Source organism: Musca vetustissima, unplaced genomic scaffold, assembly GCF_032173495.1.
Source record: "Musca vetustissima isolate MV318-11 ecotype Yass unplaced genomic scaffold, APGP_CSIRO_Mvet_v1 utg21748, whole genome shotgun sequence".
NCBI classification, from domain to species: Eukaryota; Metazoa; Arthropoda; class Insecta; order Diptera; family Muscidae; genus Musca; species Musca vetustissima.
In genome coordinates this window covers 28,563-56,408 of record NW_026888978.1, presented here as the reverse complement: position 1 = coordinate 56,408, position 27,846 = coordinate 28,563, and the positions used below count along the sequence as shown (strand labels likewise).

The 27,846-nt window shown below is 34.2% G+C and overlaps 1 protein-coding gene across 2 annotated transcripts; it reads right to left on the bottom strand.

Moving 5' to 3' along the window:
• LOC133336758 (proton channel OtopLc) lies at positions 1 to 27,846 on the bottom strand. 2 transcript variants are annotated; one of them, XM_061545041.1, is made up of 7 exons: positions 27,620 to 27,846; positions 26,979 to 27,541; positions 18,638 to 18,755; positions 8,096 to 8,192; positions 7,827 to 8,027; positions 3,847 to 4,007; positions 1 to 1,288 (listed from the first exon to the last, which is right to left on the bottom strand). In XM_061545041.1, the coding sequence occupies exons 1-7, from the start codon at positions 27,782 to 27,784 to the stop codon at positions 143 to 145; spliced, it is 2,451 nt and encodes an 816-aa protein (XP_061401025.1). In that variant the 5' UTR covers positions 27,785 to 27,846; the 3' UTR covers positions 1 to 142. The 2 variants fall into 2 exon arrangements, with proteins under 2 accessions (XP_061401025.1, XP_061401024.1); XM_061545040.1 differs by having other exon boundaries at positions 26,979 to 27,846.

Sequence of the window (27,846 nt, the reverse complement as noted above, 5' to 3'; positions counted from 1 at the left end):
CGCCACTACCACCATTACTGTCCGCCTCTTCAATGGTCTCTACGATCGTTGTCGAACAATAGCAATACGATAAGTTGGTCTTAAGTTCTTCACAAAATTGTTGTTGTTGCGCAATGCTAGCAATGCGCTCACGGGCTAATTCTCACATATACGTCGGTTTTAGTTTATATGCCCGCTTCCAGATTTCACACAAACACACGGTGGAATGGAAACGATAGAATATCGCCAGCGGCATGGAGACATGCGTAATAATGGTCCATGCCCATAGACCATAGAAATTCAGCTGTATAGGATGTGATTCGGCTCGTGACTTTTCCAGCGTGGATATGGCCCACATGGCCAAATTAACAACCAACATAAAGGTAACAATTTCCCTTCCGGGTTTTTTGCGAATGTGTTCCGGTGTGACAGCCTGTCGTCGACTAGCATCCAAGATGAACATCGTTTGGCAGGCGGTCTGAACAATGGAGGCCAAGGCGTTGAGTGGCACCAACCAATCATCACTGCGTAGCGAAAAGTGTCCTGCAATCACTGTGAAAATGTTATATAAAAATGATCCCGTCTGCGCGCCAACCAACAAAATATCATCCAAAGAGAAGCTACGATAGGCATCATACTGCAAATGCCTTATTTGAATCATTCCCACCAGGGTGGCTATTGTCGCTGTACCATAAATAAACAACTCACAAATTGTCACTTCCATAACAGCCAAGGCGACAAAATCCGGTCGTGAGATCAATACGAAAAATAGGATCAACGATATAATGGTCAATACCAATATCAAAATTCCCACAAACAGGCCTTTATGTGCCCTGGCACAATCCACTGAATAATGGTGAGGCGATCGCTTTATTGGTGAACTTATCATATCGGGACGTTGTGGTTTTGGTATTTGCGGTCTCGAAATACTCTTCCACATAACATATAGGATAGCGGCACATATCAACGAATATTCAATGGTACAGGGGAACAGGAATGGTGAGGCATCTTGCACTAATGTTCCCAATATATTTGTACGACGACATTCAAATATTTGATAGGGTCCTTTCAAGCCACGTGGAACTCTTAGCAAAACATTAGGATCTGATGGTGCCAAAACGGAATGTGCCCTTGAATGGCCCGGTATTCGATGTGATATACGTAATGTTCGATTTTCGGGATTATAAAATGTTAAAATTTCATGTTTTGTCTCCTGTATCAGGACATTCAACCACACGGCCAAATTGGTGCCAATCATATGCATTAGTCCGAAGCGGGCTATGATTTTGTAACGATACACTTTGATTTGCTGTAAAAATGTAAGAGAAAATAAAAATTAGAATACATTTTTGGAACAGTAAAAAAATTATCAAAACAGGGTATTCATATTGGGACAGCAATCTATATAAGACCTATATAAGTCCTTCTATCTATTTTTCTTTTCTTCATATATTCTCTTCTGAGTAGACCCCAGGGAGGTCTTTTATCCTCAGAAGACCTTCTAGACGATTTTTTGTCTATAGAAGTGATGTAAAAGACCTCCGTTAAAAGACCTATAAGATGTGCGATATCAGTAGAATGCCTTCCTTCTAGAGAAACCTTTTAAAACTACTGCCTCTAGAAGACCTGTTGAAACCCTCCTGTCTACAGAACACATGTTGAAAATCTTCTGTTTATAAAAGGGCTATAAAAGATCTCCTTAATTTTCGGTTTATAGAATATCTGGGGGGACACCTAATTTATCAGGCGATTTGTAGGATAATTTATGGCTTCAGGAGATTTGTGGTATAGAAATTTATTATGTCTGGAAGGCTTTTAAAAGATCCAAAACATCTAAAAGGCCTGTAGAAGATATTTTATCCATATGATAAGGTTTTTGGCTATGGAATACATGTTGAATGTCTTCAGGTTATAGAAGTCATGTAGAAGATTTTCTGTCGATATACGACCCTTGTAAGATGTTACCGAAGATTTTATTTTAGTTCCTCCTGCCTATAGACATTCTTTAAAAAGTTATACGGCCTTTCCGTCTACAAAAGTTATTCCAATGGTATTTGGCGTATAGAAGTATTTTGACTAAAAAATGTCTTCTACCTAAGGATAACCCATATAAGGTCTTCTATCGTAAGAAGGTATTGTTATCAACGTCATTAAAAGTTCTTCTAGTCCTAGCTCTGAAACTCCCTTATATAATTAGTACTTCAATTTTCACGTCTCTGAGAGTCCTTCAAAATGCACGTCTTTAGCTCTAAGAGTCCTTCAATAAGAAGTCCTTCAAAATTCACGTCAATAAAAAGTGCCTTCAAATCCAAATCCAGTCCTTCTAAGTGTAGTCCTTAAAAATCCACGCATATAGCTCTGAGAGTTTTTTAAAATAAAATTCCACGCCCGTAGCTCTGACAGACCTTCAAAGTGTAGTCCTTAAAAATCCACGCCTATTGCTCTGAGAGTCCTTCAAAGTGTAGTCCTTAAAATTCCAAGTCTATAACTCTGAGAGTCCTTAAAAATGTAATTCTTAAAAATCCAGGTCTATAGCCCTAAGAATCCTTCAAAGTGTAGTCCTCAAAAATCCACGGCTATAGTGAGGCTTCTGAGAGTCCTTCAAAATGTTGCCCTAAAAATTCCACGCATATTGCTCTGAGAATCCTTCAAAAATCCACTCCTATTGCTCTGAGAGTCCTTCAAAGTGTAGCATATAAGTGTAGCATATAATTCTAAAAGTCCCTCAAAGATAGCTCTTTAAAATCCGCTCATGTAGTTCTGAGAGTCCTTCAAAGTATAGTTCTTTAAAATCCACGCCTGTAGCTCTAAGAGTCCTTCAAAATGTAATTCGAAAAATCCATGTCTTTGGCTCTGAGAGTATTTTAAAGTATATTTCATAAAAATCCACGACTATGGCTCTGAAAGTTAATCAAAGTGTAGTCATTAAACATTCAAACCTATGGCTCTAAGAGTCCTGCAAAGTGTAGTCCAAAAAATACACGCCTATGTTCTGGTCCTTTAGTAATTGGTCTTTAACAGTCTACGTCTATGACTTGATAATCATACAAAGTTTTGCCCTTAAAAATCCATGCCTATAGCTCTGAAAGTCTTTCAAAAATCCACCCCATTGACCTGATAGTCCTTCAGTAATTAGTCTTTAAAAGTCTACGCCTATGACTTCAGAGTTCTTCAATAATTAGTCCTTAAAAATCCTCTATAGTCCTTCAATAGTGAATTAATTATAATTAGTCCTCAAAACCACGCGAATATAATTAGTCCTTAACAATCCGCGCAATACATTGTCCTTAACAAACCATGCCTATTTATGATGATAGTCCTTCAAAAAATAGTGCTTAAGATATCACGCTTATAGTTGATGATAGTCCTTCGAAAAATATGCCCTTTAGAAATCTGGCCTATATTTGATTATAGTCCTTTAAATATTTGTCCTTAAGAAACCACACCTAGTCCTTCCATATTAGTCCTTAAGAAACTGCGCGTATATTTGATGATAGTCCTTCACAAATTATTCCCTAAGAAACCGCACATATATACGATGATAGTCCTTCACAAATTAGTCCATAAGAAACCACGCCTATATTTGATGATAGTCTTTTATAAAATAGTAATCAAAACTACGTCTAGGGCTTTGATTGCCCTTGAAAATTATCATTTCTATGTCTATGGCTTAGGTTGTCCTTGAAAACTAGTCCTTGCAAATCTACGGCTATAACTTTGATTATCCTTGAAAAATAGCCCTTTAAAATCAACACTTATAGTCTTGATATTCCTTAAAAAATTCCAAAATTAGGCCTTCAAAAATTACAACTTTGTTTTCTATAGACACCCTGCAAACAACTGAAATATTTGTATACCAATACTTACCTCATTATTCAAAAATATAAAATACATTTGAATAAAAATGAATGCCATCCTTGTAGCTGGTGTCAAAGCCAACAAAACATTGTGACACTTCGTGTCCGGATTTAATTCAAAATATTGACCAAATTCTAGACCAGAATATATCATGCTACCAATACCAAAGGCTGTAAAGAGAAAGCAAAAAACACACAACATAAACAAATAAAAATGGATGAGTAAATATTTTCTTTAAAAAATAAGAAACAACAACTAACATTAAAGTCATTAAAAGCAAACACGATAAATAAACGACAACAACAATCCGCAACCTCATACCCCAAACTACAACCAAAAGTCCCTTAATTTCCTGCAAAAACAAAAACAAAGCAACCAACATAACGACAAAGAACATAAAGCGGCGACGGATATAAAAGCGACAACAAATTTAATTCCCGATTGTTGTCTGACAGTCAGTTGTATTTCCTGCTGCTGCCGCTGTTCGGCGTTGTAAATAAGCAGACTTTAAGAAAAACTTAAAGATAATTCGCACACACACATACACAATTGAATTATGAAGGTTTACCAAAGGATTTTCTTTGTGTCTTCACTTAAGCGTGTTTTCTTCTTTTTTTTTGCTTTGTTTTGTTTTTGCAATCTGGGGGTTTCAACAACAACAGCATAAAAAAGCTACCCAACAATATAAAACCATTAGGCCCTAAAGTATAACCATTACATGTAGCATAAATTAAATGTGTAAATTGTACAAGTCGAAGTGTAATCCTGTAGGAATGGAGAACAAATCTGGGGTGGTGGGAGAATTTAAGTGCTGTACATAAAAATAAATTATTTTCTTAGCCAACAGTGACAAGGAAAATGTGCTGTTATTTAAGAGACGAAATGTCTACACATATATTATGTTATTTGCAAATGAAATTAGTTGTATTTAGAGCTTTCATAGGCCTTCAATAATTAGTCCTTAATAATCTATGACAATATCCTTGATTCTTATTTTATATTGCTTTAAAACTTAGTCCTTAACAGTCCATGCCAATATCTTCGATTTTCTCTTTTCATTAACAATTAATCCTTAATAATTCGCGCCTTGATTTCCCTTGAAACATTAGTCCTCAATGATCCACGCCTATAGCCTTGATTTCCCTTGAAACATTAGTCCTCAATGATCCACGCCTATAGCCTTGATTTCCCTTGAAAAATTAGTATTTAATAATCCACGCCTATAGCCTTGATTTCCCTTGAAAAATTAGTCCTTAATAATTCACGCCTATAGCCTTGATTTCCCTTGAAAAATTAGTCCTTAATAATTCACGCCTATAGCCTTGATTTCCCTTGTAAAATTAGTTCTCAATGATCCACGCCTATAGCCTTGATTTCCCTTGAAAAATTAGTCCTTAATAACCCACGCCTATAGCTTTGATTTCCCTTGAAAAATTAGTCCTTAATAATCCACACCTATAGCCTTGATTTCCCTTGAAAAATTAGTCCTTAATAATCCACACCTATAGCCATGATTTCCCTTGAAAAATTAGTCCTTAATAAACCACCCCTATAGCCTTGATTTCCCTTGAAAACTTAGTCCTTAATAATCCACGCCAATAGCTTTGATTTCCCTTGAAAAACTAGTCCTAAATAATCCATGCCTATAGCCTTGATTTCCCTTGAAAAATTAGTCCTTAATAATCCACGCCTATAGCCTTGATTTCCCTTGAAAACTTAGTCCTTAATAATCCACGCCTATAGCCTTGATTTCCCTTGAAAAATTAGTCCTTAATAATCGACACCTCTAGCCATGATTTCCCTTGAAAAATTAGTCCTTAATAATCCACGCATATAGCCTTGATTTCCCTTGAAAAATGAGTCCTTAATAATTCACGCCTATAGCCTTGATTTCCCTTGAAAAATTAGTTCTCAATGATCCACGCCTGTATCCTTGATTTCCCTTGAAAAATGAGTCCTTAATAACCCACGCCTATAGCTTTGATTTCCCTTGAAAAATTAGTCCTTAATAATCCACACCTATAGCTCTGATTTCCTTGAAAAATTAGTCCTTAATAATCCACACCTATAGCCATGATTTCCCTTGAAAAATTAGTCCTTAATAAACCACCCCTATAGCCCTGATATCCCTTGAAAAACTATTTCTTAATAATCCACGCCTATTGCTTTGATTTCCCTTGAAAATTTAGTTTCTAATAATCCAGACCTATTAATAATCCACGCCTACAGCCTTGATTTCCCTTGAAAATTTTAATTTTTAATAATCCACGCCTACAGCCTTGATTTCCCTTGAAAAATTTAATTTTTAATAATCCACGCCTACAGCCTTGATTTCCCTTGAAAAATTTAATTTTTAATAATCCACGCCTACAGCCTTGATTTCCCTTGAAAAATTTAATTTTTAATAATCCACGCCTACAGCCTTGATTTCCCTTGAAAAATTTAATTTTTAATAATCCACGCCTACAGCCTTGATTTCCCTTGAAAAATTTAATTCTTAATAATCCACGCCTACAGCCTTGATTTCCCTTGAAAAATTAGTCCTTAATAATTCACGCCTATAGCCTTGATTTCCCTTGAAAAATTAGTCCTTAATAATTCACGCCTATAGCCTTGATTTCCCTTGTAAAATTAGTTCTCAATGATCCACGCCTATAGCCTTGATTTCCCTTGAAAAATTAGTCCTTAATAACCCACGCCTATAGCTTTGATTTCCCTTGAAAAATTAGTCCTTAATAATCCACACCTATAGCCTTGATTTCCCTTGAAAAATTAGTCCTTAATAATCCACACCTATAGCCATGATTTCCCTTGAAAAATTAGTCCTTAATAAACCACCCCTATAGCCTTGATTTCCCTTGAAAACTTAGTCCTTAATAATCCACGCCAATAGCTTTGATTTCCCTTGAAAAACTAGTCCTAAATAATCCATGCCTATAGCCTTGATTTCCCTTGAAAAATTAGTCCTTAATAATCCACGCCTACAGCCTTGATTTCCCTTGAAAAGTTAGTCATTAACAATCCACGCCAATAGCATAGATTGTCCTTGAAAAATTAGTCATTAACAATCCACGCCAATAGCATAGATTGTCCTTGAAAAATTAGTCCTTAATAACCCACGCCTATAGCCTTAACTTCCCTTGAAAAAATAGTTCTTAATAATCCACACCTATAGCCTTGATTTACTTTGAAAAATAAGTCCTTAATAAACCACGCCTATAGCCTTGATTTCCCTTGAAAAATTAGTCCTTAATACCACGCCTATAGCCTTGATTTCCCTTGAAAAATTAGTCCTTAATAATCCACGCCTATAGCCTTGATATCCCTTGAAAATATTAGTCCTTAATAATCCACGCGTATAGCCTTGATTTCCCTTGAAAATATTAGTCCTTAATAATCCACGCCTATAGCCTTGATTTCCCTTGAAAATATTAGTCCTTAATAATCCACGCCTATAGCCTTGATTTCCTTTGAAAAATTAGTCCTAAGATTCCACACCTACAGCCTTGATTTCCCTTGAAAAATTAAAAAAAATTGAAAAATTAGTGCTCAATAATCCTTGATCTTTCTCGATTTTCTTCGTCTCGATTTCCCTCGAATAAATAGCCCTAAACTCCCTTCCTATAGCTATGACGGACCTCTATAAATTCTTCCTTATGACCCAACTTTATACAAGGAAATATAACTCACTCTCATTTAATATATCATTCCTTTTTGTTCGAATATACAAATAATATTTGTATGTATGTGAAACCCATTAAAACCCACATTACAAGAAAAAAAACATATCCATTACAAAACTATTTTTCTATGCCATTTAAAAGCATCCCGCATCCCACACCACAAAACAATTGAAAACTTTGTGTTTTACCATAAAATTTATTACTACAGCATTCATAAATCTTTTGTCAACTCCCGAACAATAGTTGCAGAAAGGAAAAAAATACAAAAACAAAAAAACACACTCGCTGAACATTTACTTCACTTACCTACGGCACCCATACGCAAATAGAAGCTACCGTAATGATGTTGTCGCCCCAATGGCGATAATATAGAAGGTCGTCTCGCCGATGATATAGCCGGTGGCATACGTTTATTACGATCTGTTGAGGTGCTATCCGTATCTGATTCATCCATAGTTTCTGATGCACTTGTTGACCGAGTCTTGGCTGAGAGTTTTGTGGGTGAAGCTGGAATTTAAGGAGGGGAAATATTAATTTTAAACAGGACTTATATTTTTGTAGGTATGTGTTTTTACCTATATTGGTTGGAATTTTTGGTCTTCCCCATAGCAGTGTTGCGTACATAAAGAGTAGGAATATCATACTACCAATGTAAAGATATAAATAATACACCTGGAAACAAAGAGCGAGAGATGGAAAATAATTATGACATCTTTATTATGTAGGAGAATGATACTCATATATGGGTATGTATGTATTGAGTTTATGGAGTTAGATATGGAATTGGAATTGGAATGTTAATTTTTCATCACGTGTCAGGATGGTTTTTGGTTGTACGTAGATATATTGTAATGTGTTGGCGCTTTAGAAGAGTCCTTTGAAAATGCCACCCACTTATTTTGCTGGTATTTTTTGCCTTGTTGGTTCATTCGAAAAATTATTTAAAAACCCAAGCCTCTGACTTGTTGGTTCATTCGAAAAAATCCTCAAAAACCCACGCCTCTGTCTTGAAAGTCCTCAATAAATTTTCTTTACACATTCACACCTTTTGTCTTGAAAGTCCTCAATAAATTTTCTTTACACATTCACGCCTTTTGTCTTATAGGTCCTTGAGAAAAATTTTTTACAGAGCCACGCCTCTTGTCTTGAAAGTCCACGAGAAACGTTCTGTAAAAATTCACATTGGGAAAAATTCTTTAAAAATCCACGCATCTTGCCATGTTAGTCCTTGAGAAAATTTATTTAAAATCCACGCCTTTTGCCTTGTAGGTCCTTTAGAAAAATTCACGCCTCTTGTCTTGCAGATCCTTCAGAAAAAACCTTTCTTTAAAAATCATCTCATAAAGAAAAATTATTTAAAATCCTCTCATCTTGTCTTGTAGGTCCTTAAGAAAAAGTATTTAAAAATCATCTCTTGTCTTTTAGGTCCTTGAGAAAAATTTTTCAAAAATCCACGCCTTTGACATTTTCGATCCTTCAGAAAAATTTTTTAAAAATCCACGTCTTTGGCATTTTTGATCCTTCAGAAAAATTATTTAAAAATCCACGCCTTTGGCATTTTTGATCCTTCAGAAAAATTATTTAAAAATTCACGCCTTTGGCATTTTTGATCCTTCAGAAAAATTATTTAAAAATCCACGCCTTTGGCATTTTTGATCCTTCAGAAAAATTATTTAAAAATCCACGCAGAAAATTTTTTTAAAATTCGCGCATTTGGCATTTTCGATCCTTCTGAACATTTTTTAAAATTCCTCGCCTTTGGCATTTTCGATCTTTCAGAAAAATATTTTAAAAATCCACGCCTTTGCCATTTTCGATCCCTCAGAAAAAATATTTAAAAGTCCACGCCTTTGCCATTTTCGATCCTTCAGAAAAAATATTTAAAAATCCACGCCTTTGGTATTTCGATCCTTCAGAAAAATTATTAAAAAAATATATTATAGGACCTTCAGAAAAATTGCCTTGTAAAACCCGCAGACGTAAATGTTTTTAGAACAGCAGGGATGCAGATGAGGATATTTAAGAATTTTCTAATCTTTAGAGCAAGACTTCTGAATATGTTAAAACATTTTTTCTGAAGGACCAACCGAAATGGAGGCTTCGATTTTTTAAGATTTTTTTTGAATCACCAACGTGGAGTTTTTGGTGGATTTTTCAAAGATTTTTTAGGATCAATGGATATTTGTGTAAACTTTAAAATAATTTTAACGCAGGACCAACGTGAATATTAGGGTGGATTTAAAAAAAAATAAGGACCAAAGTGCCTATAGTCATATGTGCTCCTTTTAAGAAAATCCACGGTTATCGTCCTATTTGGTCCTTCGGAAAAAACTCCAAGTCTTTAGCCGCGTTATTAGTATTATTTTTGAGAACCCCTCAAGTTCGACGAATATGTAAGTAATCATATTGCGTTTCTACAAGTGACTAGGGGTTTCCATACCATATCTCAAATAAGGCATATTAAGGCCAAACAAAATAACAACAGCCCGAAACAAAATTGTTGTTAATTTTTTGGCGACAAATGGAAAATAACATCATCAGCAGTAGCAGACGATATCACAAGGCAACACCGTTCGTCAATCTGATAGACAGAATGAATGAACAAACGAACGAACGAATAAACGGCGGCAACAAGACAGACAGTTTGGGGACACACTTTGTAATATGTTGCTGAACGAAAAGTTAATGTTGTAAGCAATTGAACATGACATTTGCCTGTAGCAGAGCGAACAACATTTGGCTGGCTGGTTGATACGAGGAAACAATCCTTGTTGAACAGACAAAAACACATAGTGGAACTCCCACCCAAAAATTGAGGTAGCACCGAAAGAGTGTTGTTACATCAACAGCGGCAGCAGCAAAAAGCCAACTTTAAAATACAACATCATCTCATCATTGATTATAGTGGTGGTGGTATTGGTGTTGTCGTTGCTGCCTTGATTATCATTCGCCGAGTGTGTCTACCTACTTAACGTTGTGTTAATGTTGTTCATTTCGTTCGTTTGTTTCCATTTTTTCTGGAGTATTTCATGTATGACAGGCATACACACATTTTTGACATTGTCGTCTGCTGCCATTTTCGAAAATTGATTTTACGGTTTTTTGGTTCATTAATTTCCGGTGCCAAGGAATAAAACAAACATCCTCCGTGCAGTACTCATTCCACCCCCACTCCATTAAGATATTATCGAGGAGAGTAATGCACTGTATCTATATTGTATTGAAAAATAAAACAGTTTTTTTTTAATTTTCCCTTAAAAATTTTACTAATTATATTCATATTTTTTTTCATTTTATTTTCCCCTCAAAAAATGTTAATTTTATTTGAAAAATATTATTTATGATTTTCTACCAAAATTGTTTTTCTTTGGGTCATTTATGCAAATGCTAAATAATCAATTTATCTGATTTACATTTATCATCTGGTAATGTCTTATTTAATATTCATTTAACACACCACCACCATCACTGAACATAAGTATGAATGAATATAGTTGTATTGCTCGGACTGTATAAATTAGCAACTAAACATTTGCAATGAATTGTTATACCACATGACGATGTACAAAGCATTTATTTAATATTTGGAAATATACATACAAATATTAGAAGTTACTCATACATTTATTGGCCTGCTTATGAATAACAAATTATTTGGTCAAGATGTTACCAATATGTTACCAATTTGGTCAAGATGTTACCAACATGTTTATCCCTAATACATGGATATATCATGATATTACATATAATTCATAAAAACAGACATACAATGAAATAAATTCGTTAGCGGATGTGGGAATTATTTAAACATTTCTAAATATTTTATTTTGTTTTCACAGAGAACTACATATTTTAGAAGAGCTAATCAACGTAAATACCAATATTGGCCATAATTAAACTTTTAGTACCATTTAGTTTCTTTATTACCTTATAATGCGTATTTCCAAAACTACCTCCATATCTCAACACTACACACCAATTCTGATCGCAACGCAAATCTAGATCTATACTTATTTTTTTACCATTTATTACCTCTCGTATTCTTGTAGTATTTATTTCCAAAACTAATTCATGATTTAGTACCATTTAGTACACATTAATATATAATATATATCATATTTCCCAATTTCAGGATTCTAGCCCGATCGCTTCACTAAAATATAATTGAATTAATTTTAGTATCATTTAGAACACAGTGGTATTTTCATTTTCAAAACCTCCTACATTGCCCAATCCTACACCCCAACTGTGAGCCTAACTTCAAATTTAAATATTCCTTCTCTATCGGTTCACCCAAATCCCCGTTTGGTACTATTTAGTACACAATAGTACAAATTTCGAAACTTTTTGCACATCGCAATCCTACACCCCAACACCCCTATCGTTTCACCCAAAATTCAAATTGTACCAAATTTAGTACACATAATTACGATTTTTCTAATCTACCTATTCCGATTTCAGGATTTCAAAATTATAATTGTACCAAGTTTAGTGCCCATTTCCCAAACGTTCTACTTAGCTCAATCTATCGGCGGTAGCATTTATTAAAAATTTCCAAAACTTCCTCCATATCCCAATCGTACAACCCAACAATGATCCTAGCTCCAGCTGTGATCTAAACTTCAATTTTAAAGATTACAACTCTATCAGTTCACCCAAAATCCAAATTGTACCAGATATAATACCATTTAGTATATTTCGTACACATAAATACAAATTTCTAGAACAATAATGTTAATTTTAAATTTTAGGATTCCAGATTCATCCGTTTCCCAAAATTCAAATTGTACAAAATTTAGTACTTTTCGTATACATGAGTACACACTTCCAAAACCACCTCCTTATATCGACCATATTTCTTAGCCTTAATTCGTATTTCAAATTTCATGTTTTTAGATCAATCCATTCACATTCTACGAAATTGTACCAAATTTAGTACATTTTTGTCCTCTGCGGATACTTATAGTTTGAATTTCCAAATAAAAACCATTTACTACATCTATTCCAGATTCCATCTGTGACCCTCATTTCAAAATTAAAAGTTCTTGTCGTGTCGTTCAAGAACGAATTTCCTTGATATTTTTAGAATTTGCATAAAGTAGAAAAATAAAAAAAATCAACCCACTCAAATGTCGACAAATAAATGCCGAACTGTAGCTATTCCGCCACAGTTTAAAATTTGTTCAGCCAATATTATTTAAATGTTTTTTAAAATTAAAACATTTTTTATAAAAAAAAAATATATATATTTTTAATTTATTTTTCATTCCAGATTATTGGGTATTGTATATGCTCGGATTTCCGTATGATGACAATCGAAACTTATCGATCTACAACTAAGTTGAAAATATGGCAGGCCCCCGCCCATAACTAAAATTATACCTTTGGGATTCATCCTGTTTCCTCAATCATAAAATTCTACAAGGATTGCAATACAGAGAGCAAATAAGTCGGTTTAGTTTTTAAGAAAATTAATATTTATTTAAAATAATATTTAATATATTTTTAAATGTATAAGTATATGTTTCTACAAAGAATATTTAATAAAAATGTAAATATAAATGAATTTACTAAAAATATCGTTTGTTTTTATTTACGGATTCAAATATGGTAAGTATACATGCCCCTACGCTTGCGTCATAAATTTATGTTATGACGTCACGATTTTTCATTCACCTGGCGCCCAGAATCAAATAGAAAGTAACCCGCCAGAAAAATAAAAAACAAAAAATCCAAAAATTGTAGCATGCTTTTAGGCGCTCGAATTTTTGGCGGGCATGCTACTGACAGAGAAAAAATTTTTGAGTTTTATTTTTTATCGGGCAACTTGCTATTTGATTCTGGGCGCCTGGTATTTTTGTGAAATTTGCCAAAAATGCACAGATTTGGGACTTTTCTTAATTCATTGGGAGTCAGGATAGACATTTGACCTTAGTGTTATTACTAAGTAACTAATATTGACAACCCCCACTACCGGATTTCTTAGACGTCCTCAAATAAAAAAATCATGTTTAGTATTTGTTTTTTAAATCTGTTTATTTGTTTTACTTCAATAAACAATCAATTCGGCACATAATAAAAAAATGAACTCTATACACTACTTCTTACTTAATAGTATTTAATATAATAATAGTATACAGGGAAGAGTTATGAATGAAGACAGGCTTGACATTTGGATGGGCTACTTTATTTCGGAAATTGCTCAAACATAAAAGACATCCAGAACAGATAGTTAGAAAAATTGACTAATTGACATACTGCGGGCTTTCATTTCCTAATTTCCATATATTCCACGTTATGTCCAAACATAGACCAATATTGAAAAATTTCGGTAAGGATGTATTTTAACCTCTGAGAACCCGAAAAGCTAAATTTTCAGCCACTGGGGTTCGAATTTTCAAAAAACCTTTAACCCATGTGTCAAGTCATTAGCCTACATCGTAAAATTTCTGCTAGTGGGGTTTTCATCTCTAGAAAATACTTAGGAATAAAATGAGGCAGATCCATTGTTATATAATTATATTTATTTTTGTTAAAAAAATATATATTCTGACCGAAATATATTTTATACTCTGGTAAACCGAAATGTTAATAGACTGAAGCCTCGGTTCGATAATGCGGCTATAACCTTAAATATGCCTAAAAGAGGGCAGCTATGTAAAAACATGGACAAATATTGAAAATATTTTTCCAGGTTTTTGAACTCAGGGCGAGGAGCATCAAGTTTATTACAAAAGGGGGAGGGTGGATATTCTTCCAGCCTTTAACATTGAAACATTTAGATATAACTCTCAAAATACCAAAAATGAGACGTTACCATTATATAGAAGCTAGATAAAAACATCGACCCCTGTAGCTCATTTATACTTTGAAAACCCGAAATACCCAATTATAACTACTTTGGTTAGGAAACTACGGTGAGGACCTTCAAAATATCGAAAATCATTCGGGACACTTATTTATATAGGAACAATTCGTCAAAACATATACTCCTATACTATTAAATATCTGCCAAGAGGTGGTATTTTATCCCCTGAAATCCTAAATATCAAATTTTAACCATTTTGATTCGAAAATGCGAATGTGAACAGCATTTTGCCGATATAAATGATGTCCATTTGATAAAATTGCACCACAACATGGTTTCTTTATTACCTCGATTTTTCCGACAATCGTTATTGTTTTTCACAAAATGAATTATTTTCCATTGATAACCAACATTCAGCAACAATCTAATATCAAAATTTTCTCAAATACACCAATTTCCCGCCATTCAAAGCTAATTTTACGTTTTTTGCAAACGATCATGATTTTCATAGTTCTCCGTTGTGAAAATACTTGTTTATCGATACACATACAAACTGCACAATCTCCCCTAACCAACGGTACAAGTTTGATGTCATTACGTTCATTCATTACTGAGTTATAGCCATTTCAAGTAGACCTTGTGTGAAAGTATAGCGGCTACACGATTCTGTTGGCCTGGTACCTCAAAATGGAAAAATGAAGAAATCGCAAATGGGCAAAAACATAAAATACTGCAATGTTACCAGATCGCAACCATAGTGTTTTAATGTTAGTTTATAAATTCTGAGCATACTTTTAGGCGTTACATTAAAATAACGAGCCAGATAACTTTCACATTGATATCATTTTAAATGATGCGCCTGAAAGTATACCCAGAATTTGTAAGCCAACCATCAAATCAAATAAAAATCGAACAATGTGGCAATGATGCTGCTGTGTTGTGCTTTTTCGCTTTTGTGAAAATGTCATTTTTCCAATTTGAGATAACAGGCCAACAGAATCCTGTAGCCGCTATATTTTGACACAAGGTTAACTTTAAATGGCTATAACTCAGTAATGAATGAACGTATTGACATCAAACTTGTACCATTGTTTAGGGGAGATTATGTAGTTTGTATGTGTATCGATAAACAAGTATTTTTCACAACGGAGAACTATGAAAATCATTATCGTTTGCAAAGACGTTATGTTAGCTTTGAATGGCTGCACATTGGTGTATTTGAGAAAATGTTGATATTATATTGTTGTTGAATGCTTGTTGTCATTGGGAAATTAATTCATGTGTAGAAAAAATAGGGATATTAAGGAAATTTGTTGGAAACAAAGAAAACATGTTGTGATGCCAGTTTAGTAATTTGACATCATTCCAATGGGAAAAATCCTGTTCCCATTCACCGATTTTCCAATCAAAGTGGTTGTAATTTAATATTACAGACTTCGGAGGATAAAATACCACCTCTTGGCAGATGTTTATTAATATATGGGGTATATGTTTTGACGTGTAGTCCCTATATTCCCGAATGATTTAAGATAACCGTATATTCTAACCAAAGTGGCTGTGTTTTGGTATTTCACTTTCTCATAGAATAAAAAAAAAGAAAACAACTTCTTGGGATATGGGACAATGATTTTTTTCTAGCTTCCGTATAAAAGAACCGCTTCATTGTCTTTTTATAGTCGTATCTACATTTCTCTATATAGAGCAATAGATTGCCCAACTCTACTACCTACGTTAACAAAAACATTTAAAACTTCCCACATAACCCAATCTTAATTCCAAATTTAAGGATTTTATCGGTTCACCAAAATCCAATTTGTATATTATTTCCTACCATTTAGTACACATACTACCTACCTCATGGAACCAAATGGAAATCTGATTACCCAATTTAAGGATTCTAGCTCTATCGGTTTACTCTGAATCCCAATTGTACCAAATTTAGTGTCATTTAGTACACATTTCCAAAGCTTCCTACATACCACATTCCAACACCCCAAAAGTGATCCTAACTCCACATATTAAGATTCCAGTTCTAGCACACATTAGTACGAATTTTCAACATTTCTACATACCCCAATCCTACACTCCAACAATGATCCTAACTCCAAATTTCAGGATCCCAGCTCTATCAGTTTAACCAAAATTTGTACCAAATTTAGTACAATTTAGTGTCCATAAGTATCTTATACTCCAACAGTAACCTTATTTCCAAATTTCAGGGATCCAGCACTATCGGTAAACCCAAATACACATTTGGTACCATTTAGTACACATTAGTACGAATTTCCAAAACTTTCTACATATCCCAATTCCAAAACATTCTACATATCCCAATCCTACATCCCATAAATGATCCTAACTCCAACTTTCAGGATTCCAACTCTATCGGTTCACACCCACAATTCAAATTGTACCAAATTTAGTGCACAGTAGTACGAATTTTCCAAATTTCCTACTTGACCCAAACCTACACCTCCACAGTGATCCTAAGTTCAAGTTTCAGTATTAAAACTCTACACAATTCAAATTGTACCATATTTAGTACATAGTAGTACCAAAAAAATGCGTAAAAACTAGTAATAAGTACGATTTCAACTCTAAAACGAGTTTATGTTATACCCTTCACCACTCTGTGGTACAAGGTATTATGTCTTTGTGCATATATTTGTAACAGGCAAAAGGAAACGAGATAGACACATAGTTCCTTTTGAGAATATGTATAGACTCACTTTTTAAGTCGTCTGTTTGGATGAAATTTGGCCCAAGGACGAACATTTATTGAAATTGGGAAAAATTGGTTCGGATTTAGATATAGCTCCCATGTATAGTTTCGTCCGATTTAAGGTAAATGTTGCAACATATCTTTCGATTTGCACCAATTTAGCATATCGTACTAAATTAAGTCTAGAGTGATGTGTGTTAAGTTTCCAGAAAATCGGTTCAGATTTAGATATACCTCACATATATATTTTCGACCGATTTTAGGTAAATAGTGCACCAGATCGGTCCAGATTTATATATAGCTCCCATATATATTTTCGTCCGATTTAAGGTAAATGTTGTACCAAAGTACTTATATATCATTCGATTTGTACCAATTTAGCATGTCGTACTAAATTAAGTCTAGAGTGATCTGTATAGCTCCCATATATATTTTCGTCCGATTTTGGGTAAATAGTGCACCAACGTCCCTATATATACTTCGATTTGCACGAAATTTGGCATAGCGTACTGAATTAACTCTAGAATAATGCGTGTTAAATTTCGTGAAGATCGGTTCAGATTTAGATATAGCTCCCTTATATATTTTTGTCTGATTTTAGGTATATAGTTCACCAAAGTCCCGATATATACTTCGTTTCCACGAAATTTGGCATAGCGTACTGAATTGAGTCTAAAATGATGAGTATAAGTTTCGGGAAAATCGGTTCATATTTCTATATAGCTCCCATATATATTTGCATCCGATTTTATGTAAATGGTGCACCAAAGTATCTATATATACTTGGCACGAAATTTGGCATAGTGTACTGAATGAAGTCTATAGTGATGTGTGTTAAGTTTCGAGAAAATCGGTTCAGATATAGATATAGCTCCCATATATATATTCGTCCGATTTTAGGTAAATAGTGCACCAAAGTCCTTAAATGTGACACAGCGTACTGAATGAAGTCTATAGTGATGTGTGTTAAGTTTCGGGAAAATCGGTTCAGATTTCTATATAGATCCCATATATATTTTCGTCCGATTTTATAAAAATAGTGCACCAAAGGTAGTGTATCCTTCGATTTGCACGAAATTTGGCATACCGCACTGAATCGGGTCTAGAATGATGTGTGGTAAGTTTCAGGAAAATCGATTTAGATTTCCATATAGCTCCAACATATGCATATGTATTCGTCCGATTTTACATAAATGGTTCACCAAACTCCTAATGTTTGTTCGATTAACACGAAATTTTGTACAACGTATCCAATTGAGACTTTAATGGCGTTATTGCGTTTTGTTGAAATTAGTGCAGATGCACCAATCTGCCCAATCTGAGGGAACAGTGACATGCAATTGTAAGGATACATATGTACAACATACCCAAAGTTGTGAAGGGTATCATATAGTCGGCCCAGTCCGACTTTACTACTTTCCTCACAGTTTTTTTATTATAACTGATTTTAGACAAAAAAAAAACTAATTACTAAATATAGGAAGTTACAAAGAGGCTGATGGTCCAATGGTCCACCTATTTGTTATAATTTTATATATAGTTGTAAAGTGGATTTGGGAAATTTCATTACAAGTTATTTGTACTTACCTCGTAGAATGAAGGTGGTATATATGTTGAGATAACTTCAGCCATTGGGAATGCAATACCCATAACAACCAATAATTTGCCATATAGTGCTGAGAATAAGGTTGCCAAAGCATCGCTCCTGCAAATACAAACATAAAACCAATGAAATAAATGTCTCGATTGATTTCCGGTTCTTTGGGAAGTCATAAATAATGCACGTATGTATATATAAATTCCCAAAACTATTCGATGATTTAATATATTTTAAACCAACCAACAAAAAACAATGTGTTTACATTTTATCTCAGCAAGCCAATCAGTACTGGAGTGTTTTTACAAAAATCCACAGACATGTTGTCATTAGGGAAGAGATAAAAACTCAACAATACAAATCAACAATCATTGCCTGTAGACAAAGTTGTAATGCAATGGTAGTGAGCTGCAGCAGACAAAGATGCACCCAGAGTGCCAACCCCAGGGTAGGAAGAGAGAGAGAGACACACACACTGAGGGTTACAAAACCAGAGTTAAATAAAACAGTTAAAAGGATTCCTTTCTTGCTACATATGACAACATGGACACACATACACATGTATTGTAACTATGTATGAATGGTTGTAGCAAAAACACCTACAACAACAATCAAACAATCATGTCACGCAATCAACAAAGTAAAGCAACAAATATCACACATTGTACCCACTCACTGCAAATGACAAAAAAATGTGGCAACAACAGCAAAAAGGACAACAAAAGCTAAATAGAAGTAATAACAAATTGAGAAATAAAATGTAGGAAGCAAAAAGAAAGAAGTAAATGAAAAAAATTATTTTTTTGTTTGTTTCTATTAAGTTCGTGACTATGCTCAACAATAGCCAGCAATTATGATAGTGGCATGCATGCATTTTTACTCAATAACAAAGGACCACCAGGACGACTATTCTATGTTTGCAGGACTTCAGGTAGTAATACAACTACAATAGTTTTATTGTAATTTTAATATGTACGAATGTGTGTGCATACATACATATATTTATATTTAAGAACCAGAAATAAAGGAGTGCCATCAAATCATATTCAAATTTATTAAGAGTATATAAAAATGCCTTGCATTCACGCACACTGCCACCTATACTCAGTCGGTGAGCCAGTCAGTAAGTCTGTGTTTCATTCACGCCACATAACTTAAATTGCATATTCATCACTTTTTGTTTGTAGTTAATTTTATACCAGGACAAGGATAGAATGGAAATGAGTAGTAAGTAGAAGGTGGATATCCAGCAAGTGTTGTTTTAATTATCACCAAAGTTATAAATTTTAGGAAAAACATTGTTGTTGTAAGCTTACATTGTTGTTAAGCAAACTATATATATCATTTGTGATTTCCTTAGACGAGGGTGAGCTGATAATTTAGGGAATTCCAAGCAGATGAAGTGCTCACCACGCCAAGAGTGAATAAAGAGTATGAAACGGAAAACAATTATAAGTAGACAACTTCTTTAACCTTCTTTTTTGAATAGCAGGTATAAATTCGGAGTGTAGAGGACATATTTAGGAAATGTACTTTTTGTAATATTGGTCTATATGAACTGAGGCCTGAATTTTTTATGAATATTTTTTAAGGCGCATAGAAGCCGTATACGTGGATTTTTATGAATATTTTCCAAAGGGCAAGAGTAGCCCTTAGCTTCAATTTGATTAGGTTGGTGCGTATGAAATGTCGGATTTTCTTTACATGCGGACGTCTTCCTGTTTTCGTTATACTTGTCTTTGGCATAACCTCATTCATAGTCGTATTGTCCATTGGGACTCATTTTAGCAAAATAGGTTTTCTCGAAGGTCTTCCCTTTTGTTATTTCTTTTGAGTTTATTGCCGATATGAATTCTGCCGACATTTGCGTCATTTTTTTATATGAGTACAAACTTGGTAATAGTGCTGCAAAAGCTGCACGAAACATAAACCAAGCTTTTGGGGAGAATACGGTCAACGATCGGAAAGTGCAGCGTTGGTTGGAAAAATTTCGGACTGGCGATTTTTCACTGCAAAATGAGCCGCGCGGAAGACCCAAAACGTCTGTGAAGAATGATGACCTGAAGGCTCTAGTGGAAGCGGATCCAGCCGTATCCACGAGGGAACTTGCTATCAGGATGAAAGTTGACCATACAACGATATTGAAACACCTTTCTAAGATTGGCAAGGTTAAAAAGATGGACCAATGGGTACCGCACGCACTGACAGCGCGAAATAAGCTGGATCGGTTAAACGTATGCCATCATTGCTAACCCGATTTCACCGAAAGCCAATTTTTTCCACAACATTCACCATCCACCATATTCATCGGATCTCTTGCCGACCGATTTCAATTTTTTCAATCATTTAGAGCTGGTTTTAAGGGGCAAGCACTATGAAAATGAAGACAGTTTAAAAAACTTGATATCAGAGTTTATTAATTCTAAAGACCAAAATTTTTTTAAGACAGGCATCTACGCTTTAAAATCTCGTTGGGAGAAGTGTATTGAAGCGAATGGAGCATACTTTTTTTGAATAAACAGCTTTTGAAGAAATATATGCAGTTTAGGCATCTTTAAGTTAAAATTGTGTACTAACATTTTTGGCGGGACCATAATATCCTTAAACGAGCATTTTAAATAAACATAAGAGCTTTAAGCGAGGATAAGAGCCTTATGAGCTGGATTTTTTATTTTTTAAAGGACCATAAGAGCATTAGATGAATTTTGTATTGTAAGAGGCCTAGGTGTTGATTTTGTAATAAATTTGCTATAAAGACCATAAAGCTTTAGATGGCTTTTTATGAGCATTTGTTTATGGAGAAGACTAGACGAGGAGTCTAAATAAATATTTGTTAATGAATATTTTAAAAGATCTTAGGGACCTTATGCGAGTATTTGTTATATATTTTTAATAACAGCCATAGCAGCCTTAGGCGAGGATGAACCTTAAATAAATAAAGGTATATATATTTTTCTGACATCAAGGACACTGATTGTAGGTGAATCTAAGCTACAATACTTAACATCAACCTTTTCCCGTCTTTTCTTTTGTCATACCATTTAAGAGTATCAATGATAAACACAATGTACTATATGACTAGGAGTAGCTTGCCATCTGACATTATTCCAGCAGGCGTGCATCCTTTAATCCATATGGTATATTTCTAAAATACAGGCATCACCGATTTTCGGCATTTTGAAGGTTCATGAAAAATGCCCTATGGAATTATGCAAATTTCGTATTACATGGGTAAGGTATTGTATAAATTCACACCTGTGAATTACAATTATTTTTGCTACTCTTGGACTTAAGGATCTATATGACCAAATATTTATTAATCTAAAATTTGGTTAAAAAGTCTATTAGAACTAATTTTAACGATATAAAATCTTAGAAATATATCTCAGTAGCATTTTAATAGTAGAAAATATATATATATATATATATATACTAAATATATATTCAGTATTTAGCTAGGTTCAAGTACTCCTTTATAGCTCTTTGTTTATCAAAAACTCACTCTCATGCTGTGTTTTATTGGTATACATAAGAACCCTTCCCTAAACACAGTCATGTCAAAAGAACACATTTTATCTCACCCTGCCAACAAATTTGTTTTACGATAATAATTGTCATAGAGTCAATCATCAACAACTGACTCTGACTACTTGAAAATCACATTTACTCAGGAAACACACACACACACCATTAAACATATGAAGAAAAAATCCATAAATCATTGGCTTATTTGTCTTTTTATTGCCTTAGATTGCTTTTACAGACATGCCATCGCCGTTTTTTGCTTTATTTTCTTATTGTTTTGCATATTCACACGTCTCCCACATTCATTTATTATCCAAATAGTACATTCACACACACATAAACATACTCATTCATATTTGATTAGTGAATGGAAAGTAGAAGATTTATGACTTTTTCTTCTTTGTGTAAATGTAACAAAATTAAGAATGGGAAGCTTCTTCATTCAGAAATTACGATGACACTCCCCATTTTAAGGAGGTGAGGGAAGATGGCAAAACAAAAAACGGAAAGAAAATGTGTAATCCCTGTGGGAAAAATGAGAGTAATTAATATGAATTATGAATTCTTATTGCGGGAGGAATAATAACCTTTCTACGTAAACTTGTGAAGTGAAAAATTATTCCTATCAAAATCTGAACCAAATTGAACAATTCCAAATGTGCCTGGTCCTGGTGGTTCAGTACGAACTCAGTACCATGTATAAAAATTAATTCTTGCACAAAAGTTCAGGAACCTATTTCATGGGACAACTTAAGTTAGTTGTCAATCCCAGCCGGGAAGGGAGTAAGGAGCGCTTAAGGCTACAAAACTAGTACTATTTTTGTAGCCTAGAGGGCGGCTGGTAACTTTGCAAAACATAAGAAAAGCTAGAATCTTGGGGTCGTTATTAAGGTGAAGAAAAGTGTACGAAAAGTTCTAAATTGTACTAAATTTAGTACACATGGTATTAGGTTTGAAATTCAAATTTTAGCACAAGAAAATTTATATTTCGGTTCAAATTTTGCAATTAAAATCTTAGCCGATTACATTTATTCTAGTTTATACAATAACTATGTAGGTCCGAACTAACATATTAAAATTTGAACCGTTTTTTATTTATCATGTCCCCCATCCGTAAAAACATTGTCTTGAGAATAACGCGTTTGAGAATAACTCTTGCCATCACTTGCTGCTGACAAAATAATTCCGGTATATCTTCAAGAATAATTGAGATTTTCATTTGAAATTTGAAAGATACATTCTTGAGAAGTAATAGGTTCAAATGAAATAAAAACCAGTGTGCCGAGTAGTAAAATCGGACGGGGCCGACCATATGATACCCTACACAACTAGCACCGAACTCTAATTTTCTGCTTATCTACATATATTCCGTGCCTGGCGAACTTCGCGGTATTTGCACCCTCTAATTCAAGTAGAGGTCAAGAGCTCCACTTTCTTACACTGGCATATTTTACGCATCATATTCTCCCGGAATAAACATTTACGCCGCACAATTAAAATTTGTCTATTTTACATACAAAATTCTTGGTTTACTTGACCCTAAATAAATTGTTGAACAGATACTATCCCCGTGTAATTTTTTTTTTTTTTTTTTTTTTTTTGATGTTCGGCTTACATTAGTGGCCTCTAGAGGGACTAGGAAACCATGCAGAAAAAGTTTTTGACCCATTTCATATCCTAAATATCAGCTAATCATCACCAAAATGTGTATGTGTCGTTCCACAACATAACCGGAACTGTATGTATCATTTCATAACCAAATCAAATTACATAGACATCTATAATTATTTTTGTATAACTCCCACATCCGAGTACATACAACAATATTACTCGTATCAACCGCTCCTCTTGGATACATGTTCTAAAGGTGTAAATATATACGCCATAGAATATAAATTTTGTAATTTATCACACAAAAGTCTAGGTCCATATTGACCGATCTCCATCAAAACAGTCATGCTTATTCCATGGTCATATCCCTTCCTCTATGTAAAATTTCGTGATGTTCAGGTAAAAATTGTGGCCTCTAGAGCGACCAGGAAAACGAAAACAATAAAATATTTAGCCCATTTCATGCCCTAAATATTAACCGATCGCTATCAAAAATAATGGAGGTTTTCTTTGACCGTCCTACATGAAAAATTTCTCGTCAATTGTAACTGTGGCCTGTAACGTGTTTATAATGGGCAGACGGACGGACAAACATGTCTAGATCGAATATGCTAGTTGTGATGAGAAGGTGGGTCTAGGATCAATATATATATACAGTGGTGGCCACAGAATTAAAACATTTACTGTGGTAAACATTTTTTGATCAGCCCTCGATTCGTTTGAAGTATTTTTGAAATTTTTTTAATTCAGAACACTTCGATATACTGCACTTAAGAGATTTAGTGTGGAAATGGAAAATTATTTCATGCAATTTTTCCATAAATAACGGTTTTTATGAAAATACATCGACTTTGAAGTGGCCATATAATTAAAACATTGTGTAATTTTTTACTTTACTGCATTTTTTTTTTAATATTTTTTAAAAAAGCTCTTTAATTTAGTTAAATTATGTAAACTAAGCACCGATAAAATCATTTACTGATAAAAATTTTTGAAAAAAATCTGTAAAATCTATCAAATTGCCAAAAATTTGTACAGTACACCTTACATTCAGAAAATAACCCTTATTATAGAAAATAAAGGTCCGAATGCACCAGAAATTGCTAGAATTAGTAAAAAACAATAAATAATTCTCAAAATAAATAAATATTTGAAATAAAAACTTAAAAAATGGGAATTAACCTAAAGGAACGATTCAATTTCAATAGCCTTTATTGAAGAAGGCCGGAATATTTTTGCAGTATGTGAGGAAATATCGATTGATATTGGCATTTATTACATCAAATCGATTGTTCGAGTAGTACAGAATATATTTTATCAAAAAATATACCAGTCACAACAGAAAGAACAGAGATCAATGCCTATGTTGACGAGTAAAAGATTCCGCCACACAGCAGCATTTTTGATGCTCAACACAAGACTTTAAATATTTGTCAAATTGTAAAATTTTTCTTTCTTTTAGGCTAAAATAGATTAAATGGGCATTATTCTCTCCAAAAAATATTATTTTGGAAAAATATTGTCATGTTCAATAGATTTGAAGGGTCAAGAGTTAACCATCAAACATGCTGCTGTGTACCAGAAACGTTTTCTCGTCAACATAGGTGTTGATCTCTGTTCGTTCTGTTGTGACTGATAAATTTTTTGATTAAATATATTCTGTACTACTCGAACAATCGATTTGATATAATAAATACCAATATCAATCGATATTTTCTCACATACTGCAAAAATATTCCGGCCTTCTTCAGTAAAGGCTATTGAAATTGAATCGTTCCTTTAGGTTAATTCCCATTTTTTAAGTTTTTATTTCAAATATTTATTTATTTTGAGAATTATTTATTGTTTTTTACTAATTCTAGCAATTTCTGGTGCATTCGGACCTTTATTTTCTATAATAAGGGTTATTTTCTGAATGTAAGGTGTACTGTACAAATTTTTGGCAATTTGATAGATTTTACAGATTTTTTTCAAAAATTTTTATCAGTAAATGATTTTATCGGTGCTTAGTTTACATAATTTAACTAAATTAAAGAGCTTTTTTAAAAAATATTAAAAAAAAAATGCAGTAAAGTAAAAAATTACACAATGTTTTAATTATATGGCCACTTCAAAGTCGATGTATTTTCATAAAAACCGTTATTTATGGAAAAATTGCATGAAATAATTTTCCATTTCCACACTAAATCTCTTAAGTGCAGTATATCGAAGTGTTCTGAATTAAAAAATTTTCAAAAATACTTCAAACGAATCGAGGGCTGATCAAAAAATGTTTACCACAGTAAATGTTTTAATTCTGTGGCCACCACTGTATATATATAAAAATCGGTTTTTGAAACCGAGAAAGTGGATAGTCCCCTTAATTTAAATGCGGTTTGTTTTTGGTGCGGAAACACTGAATCGAACCAAATCTTATCACATATGAATGATAAATGGGACGTGCACGTTGTTTACCATAAAACATGGTCAGACGGACATTATGTACTTTTTATCCTCTAAACAACTTTTATCCTCTAAACAAAATACCGACGTTCGAAATTTGGCTAATTCGGTTCATTTAGATACCGAAAATATGCGGCATCTGGAAAAAGTTTTTTACACTTCAAGAAGCCAAAATGGTAAACGACAATGGGCGGAACCTTTATGTGGGGTGGTAATGGCGAAAAATGGAGTTATATCGTCAATTTTTTTTTTCGAACTAAATTTTTTACGTTCAAGAAGAAAGGTCGATACCGATTGGTAGGAAGACAATACCGTTGAAATCGTGCCGATAAAACCGAGTATTAGCAGAACCGTAATATGATGTCTACATCTGGTGACATCACTTTGGCAACAACAAATATCGTAGAAATATACAGTTTATACACATCTATTTCGGTCTTAGCAAACGGAATGACACATTTAATACACTCCAGCGTATTTTTCACTTCGTATACGTGAGGATATCAACATTTTAATTGAGAGATATTCTTCAAATTCAGTCGAAACATCCAATTTTCCGCAATCTCACGAAAATAATACCACATATCATATTACCAAGAGAATTTTTTTAAACACTAAAATACTCTATTCGACTCCCTTGATTTTCCACGATTATCGGGAAATATTCAATTCACAAAATATGTTCACTTTTCTAAACATTTAACTTTCAAGTTTTCACAACACCGACAAATAAACTATAAAATATATACTCACTTTTTAACTCTCGGCATCGGTGGATAGATAAACGAAGGACGATGTGTTCTCTTGATGGCTGGCAACACTGGATAACTGGACAGCTGACTAGAGTGATACATTAACGCTAAATGACCAGTCTGTCGTTCGTCGCCTGTCAGCTGCTGGTGTGAAGACATACCCGGCGATGGAGGACCCGAACCACCGTTACCGCCCTCACCACCACCGTCGCCGCCACCATCATCACCGCCACAAGTCAATTGCGAGGCCACGGGCAAATTGGATTCATCGATAGTTACACGATGCTGTGAACCCGATTCACGTATACGTGCCGATAATTTGGCAGGCGATACTGACGATGTGTGAGATACTGTTTCCGGTGATACCAAGAGATTCGTCGAAGGTGTTACCGTGGTGGCCGGTGAGGTAAGTGCGGTTCGTATTGCCTCATCGCCACTGCTGCTGGCCGCTCGAATATGCCGAGATTCGTGTAACAGACTTGAACTGGTGTAAGAAGCTGGCACCGTCGGAGTGGGCACCGCTACCCCATGCGAATGGGGATGATGATTCTGATGGTGGGGATGCTGAAATTGGTGGGGCAGATGATAGTGATGATGACTACTCATTTGACGACCTGTCGGTAATTTTTGAGCTGTGCTTACAATTGCCTGCGGCTGTTCATCACGATACGACAGGGATGTCGTGGTTGCTGCTGCTGTTGTCAGTGCCGAAGATGCTGTGGCACGAGTATCGCTGGTCGAGGCCGATGAAGATGTTGATGGCAATGAGTCCGTGGCAGTACTGCAAGTTGAATTTGAACGAGACATTAGTGAGGCTAATTGAGCTTGATTACAATATGCTAATGAATGTTTGAAATGTATAATTGTTA

Coding starts and splice junctions, on each gene's coding strand:
- LOC133336758 (XM_061545040.1), bottom strand. CDS start 27,784: ATGTCTCGTTCAAATTCAACTTGCAGTACTGCCACGGACTCATTGCCA. Junction 4,008..7,826: donor TTTGCGTATGGGTGCCGTAG/GTAAGTGAAGTA, acceptor TTCTCTTTACAG/CCTTTGGTATTGGTAGCATG. Junction 1,289..3,846: donor TTATATTTTTGAATAATGAG/GTAAGTATTGGT, acceptor ACATTTTTACAG/CAAATCAAAGTGTATCGTTA.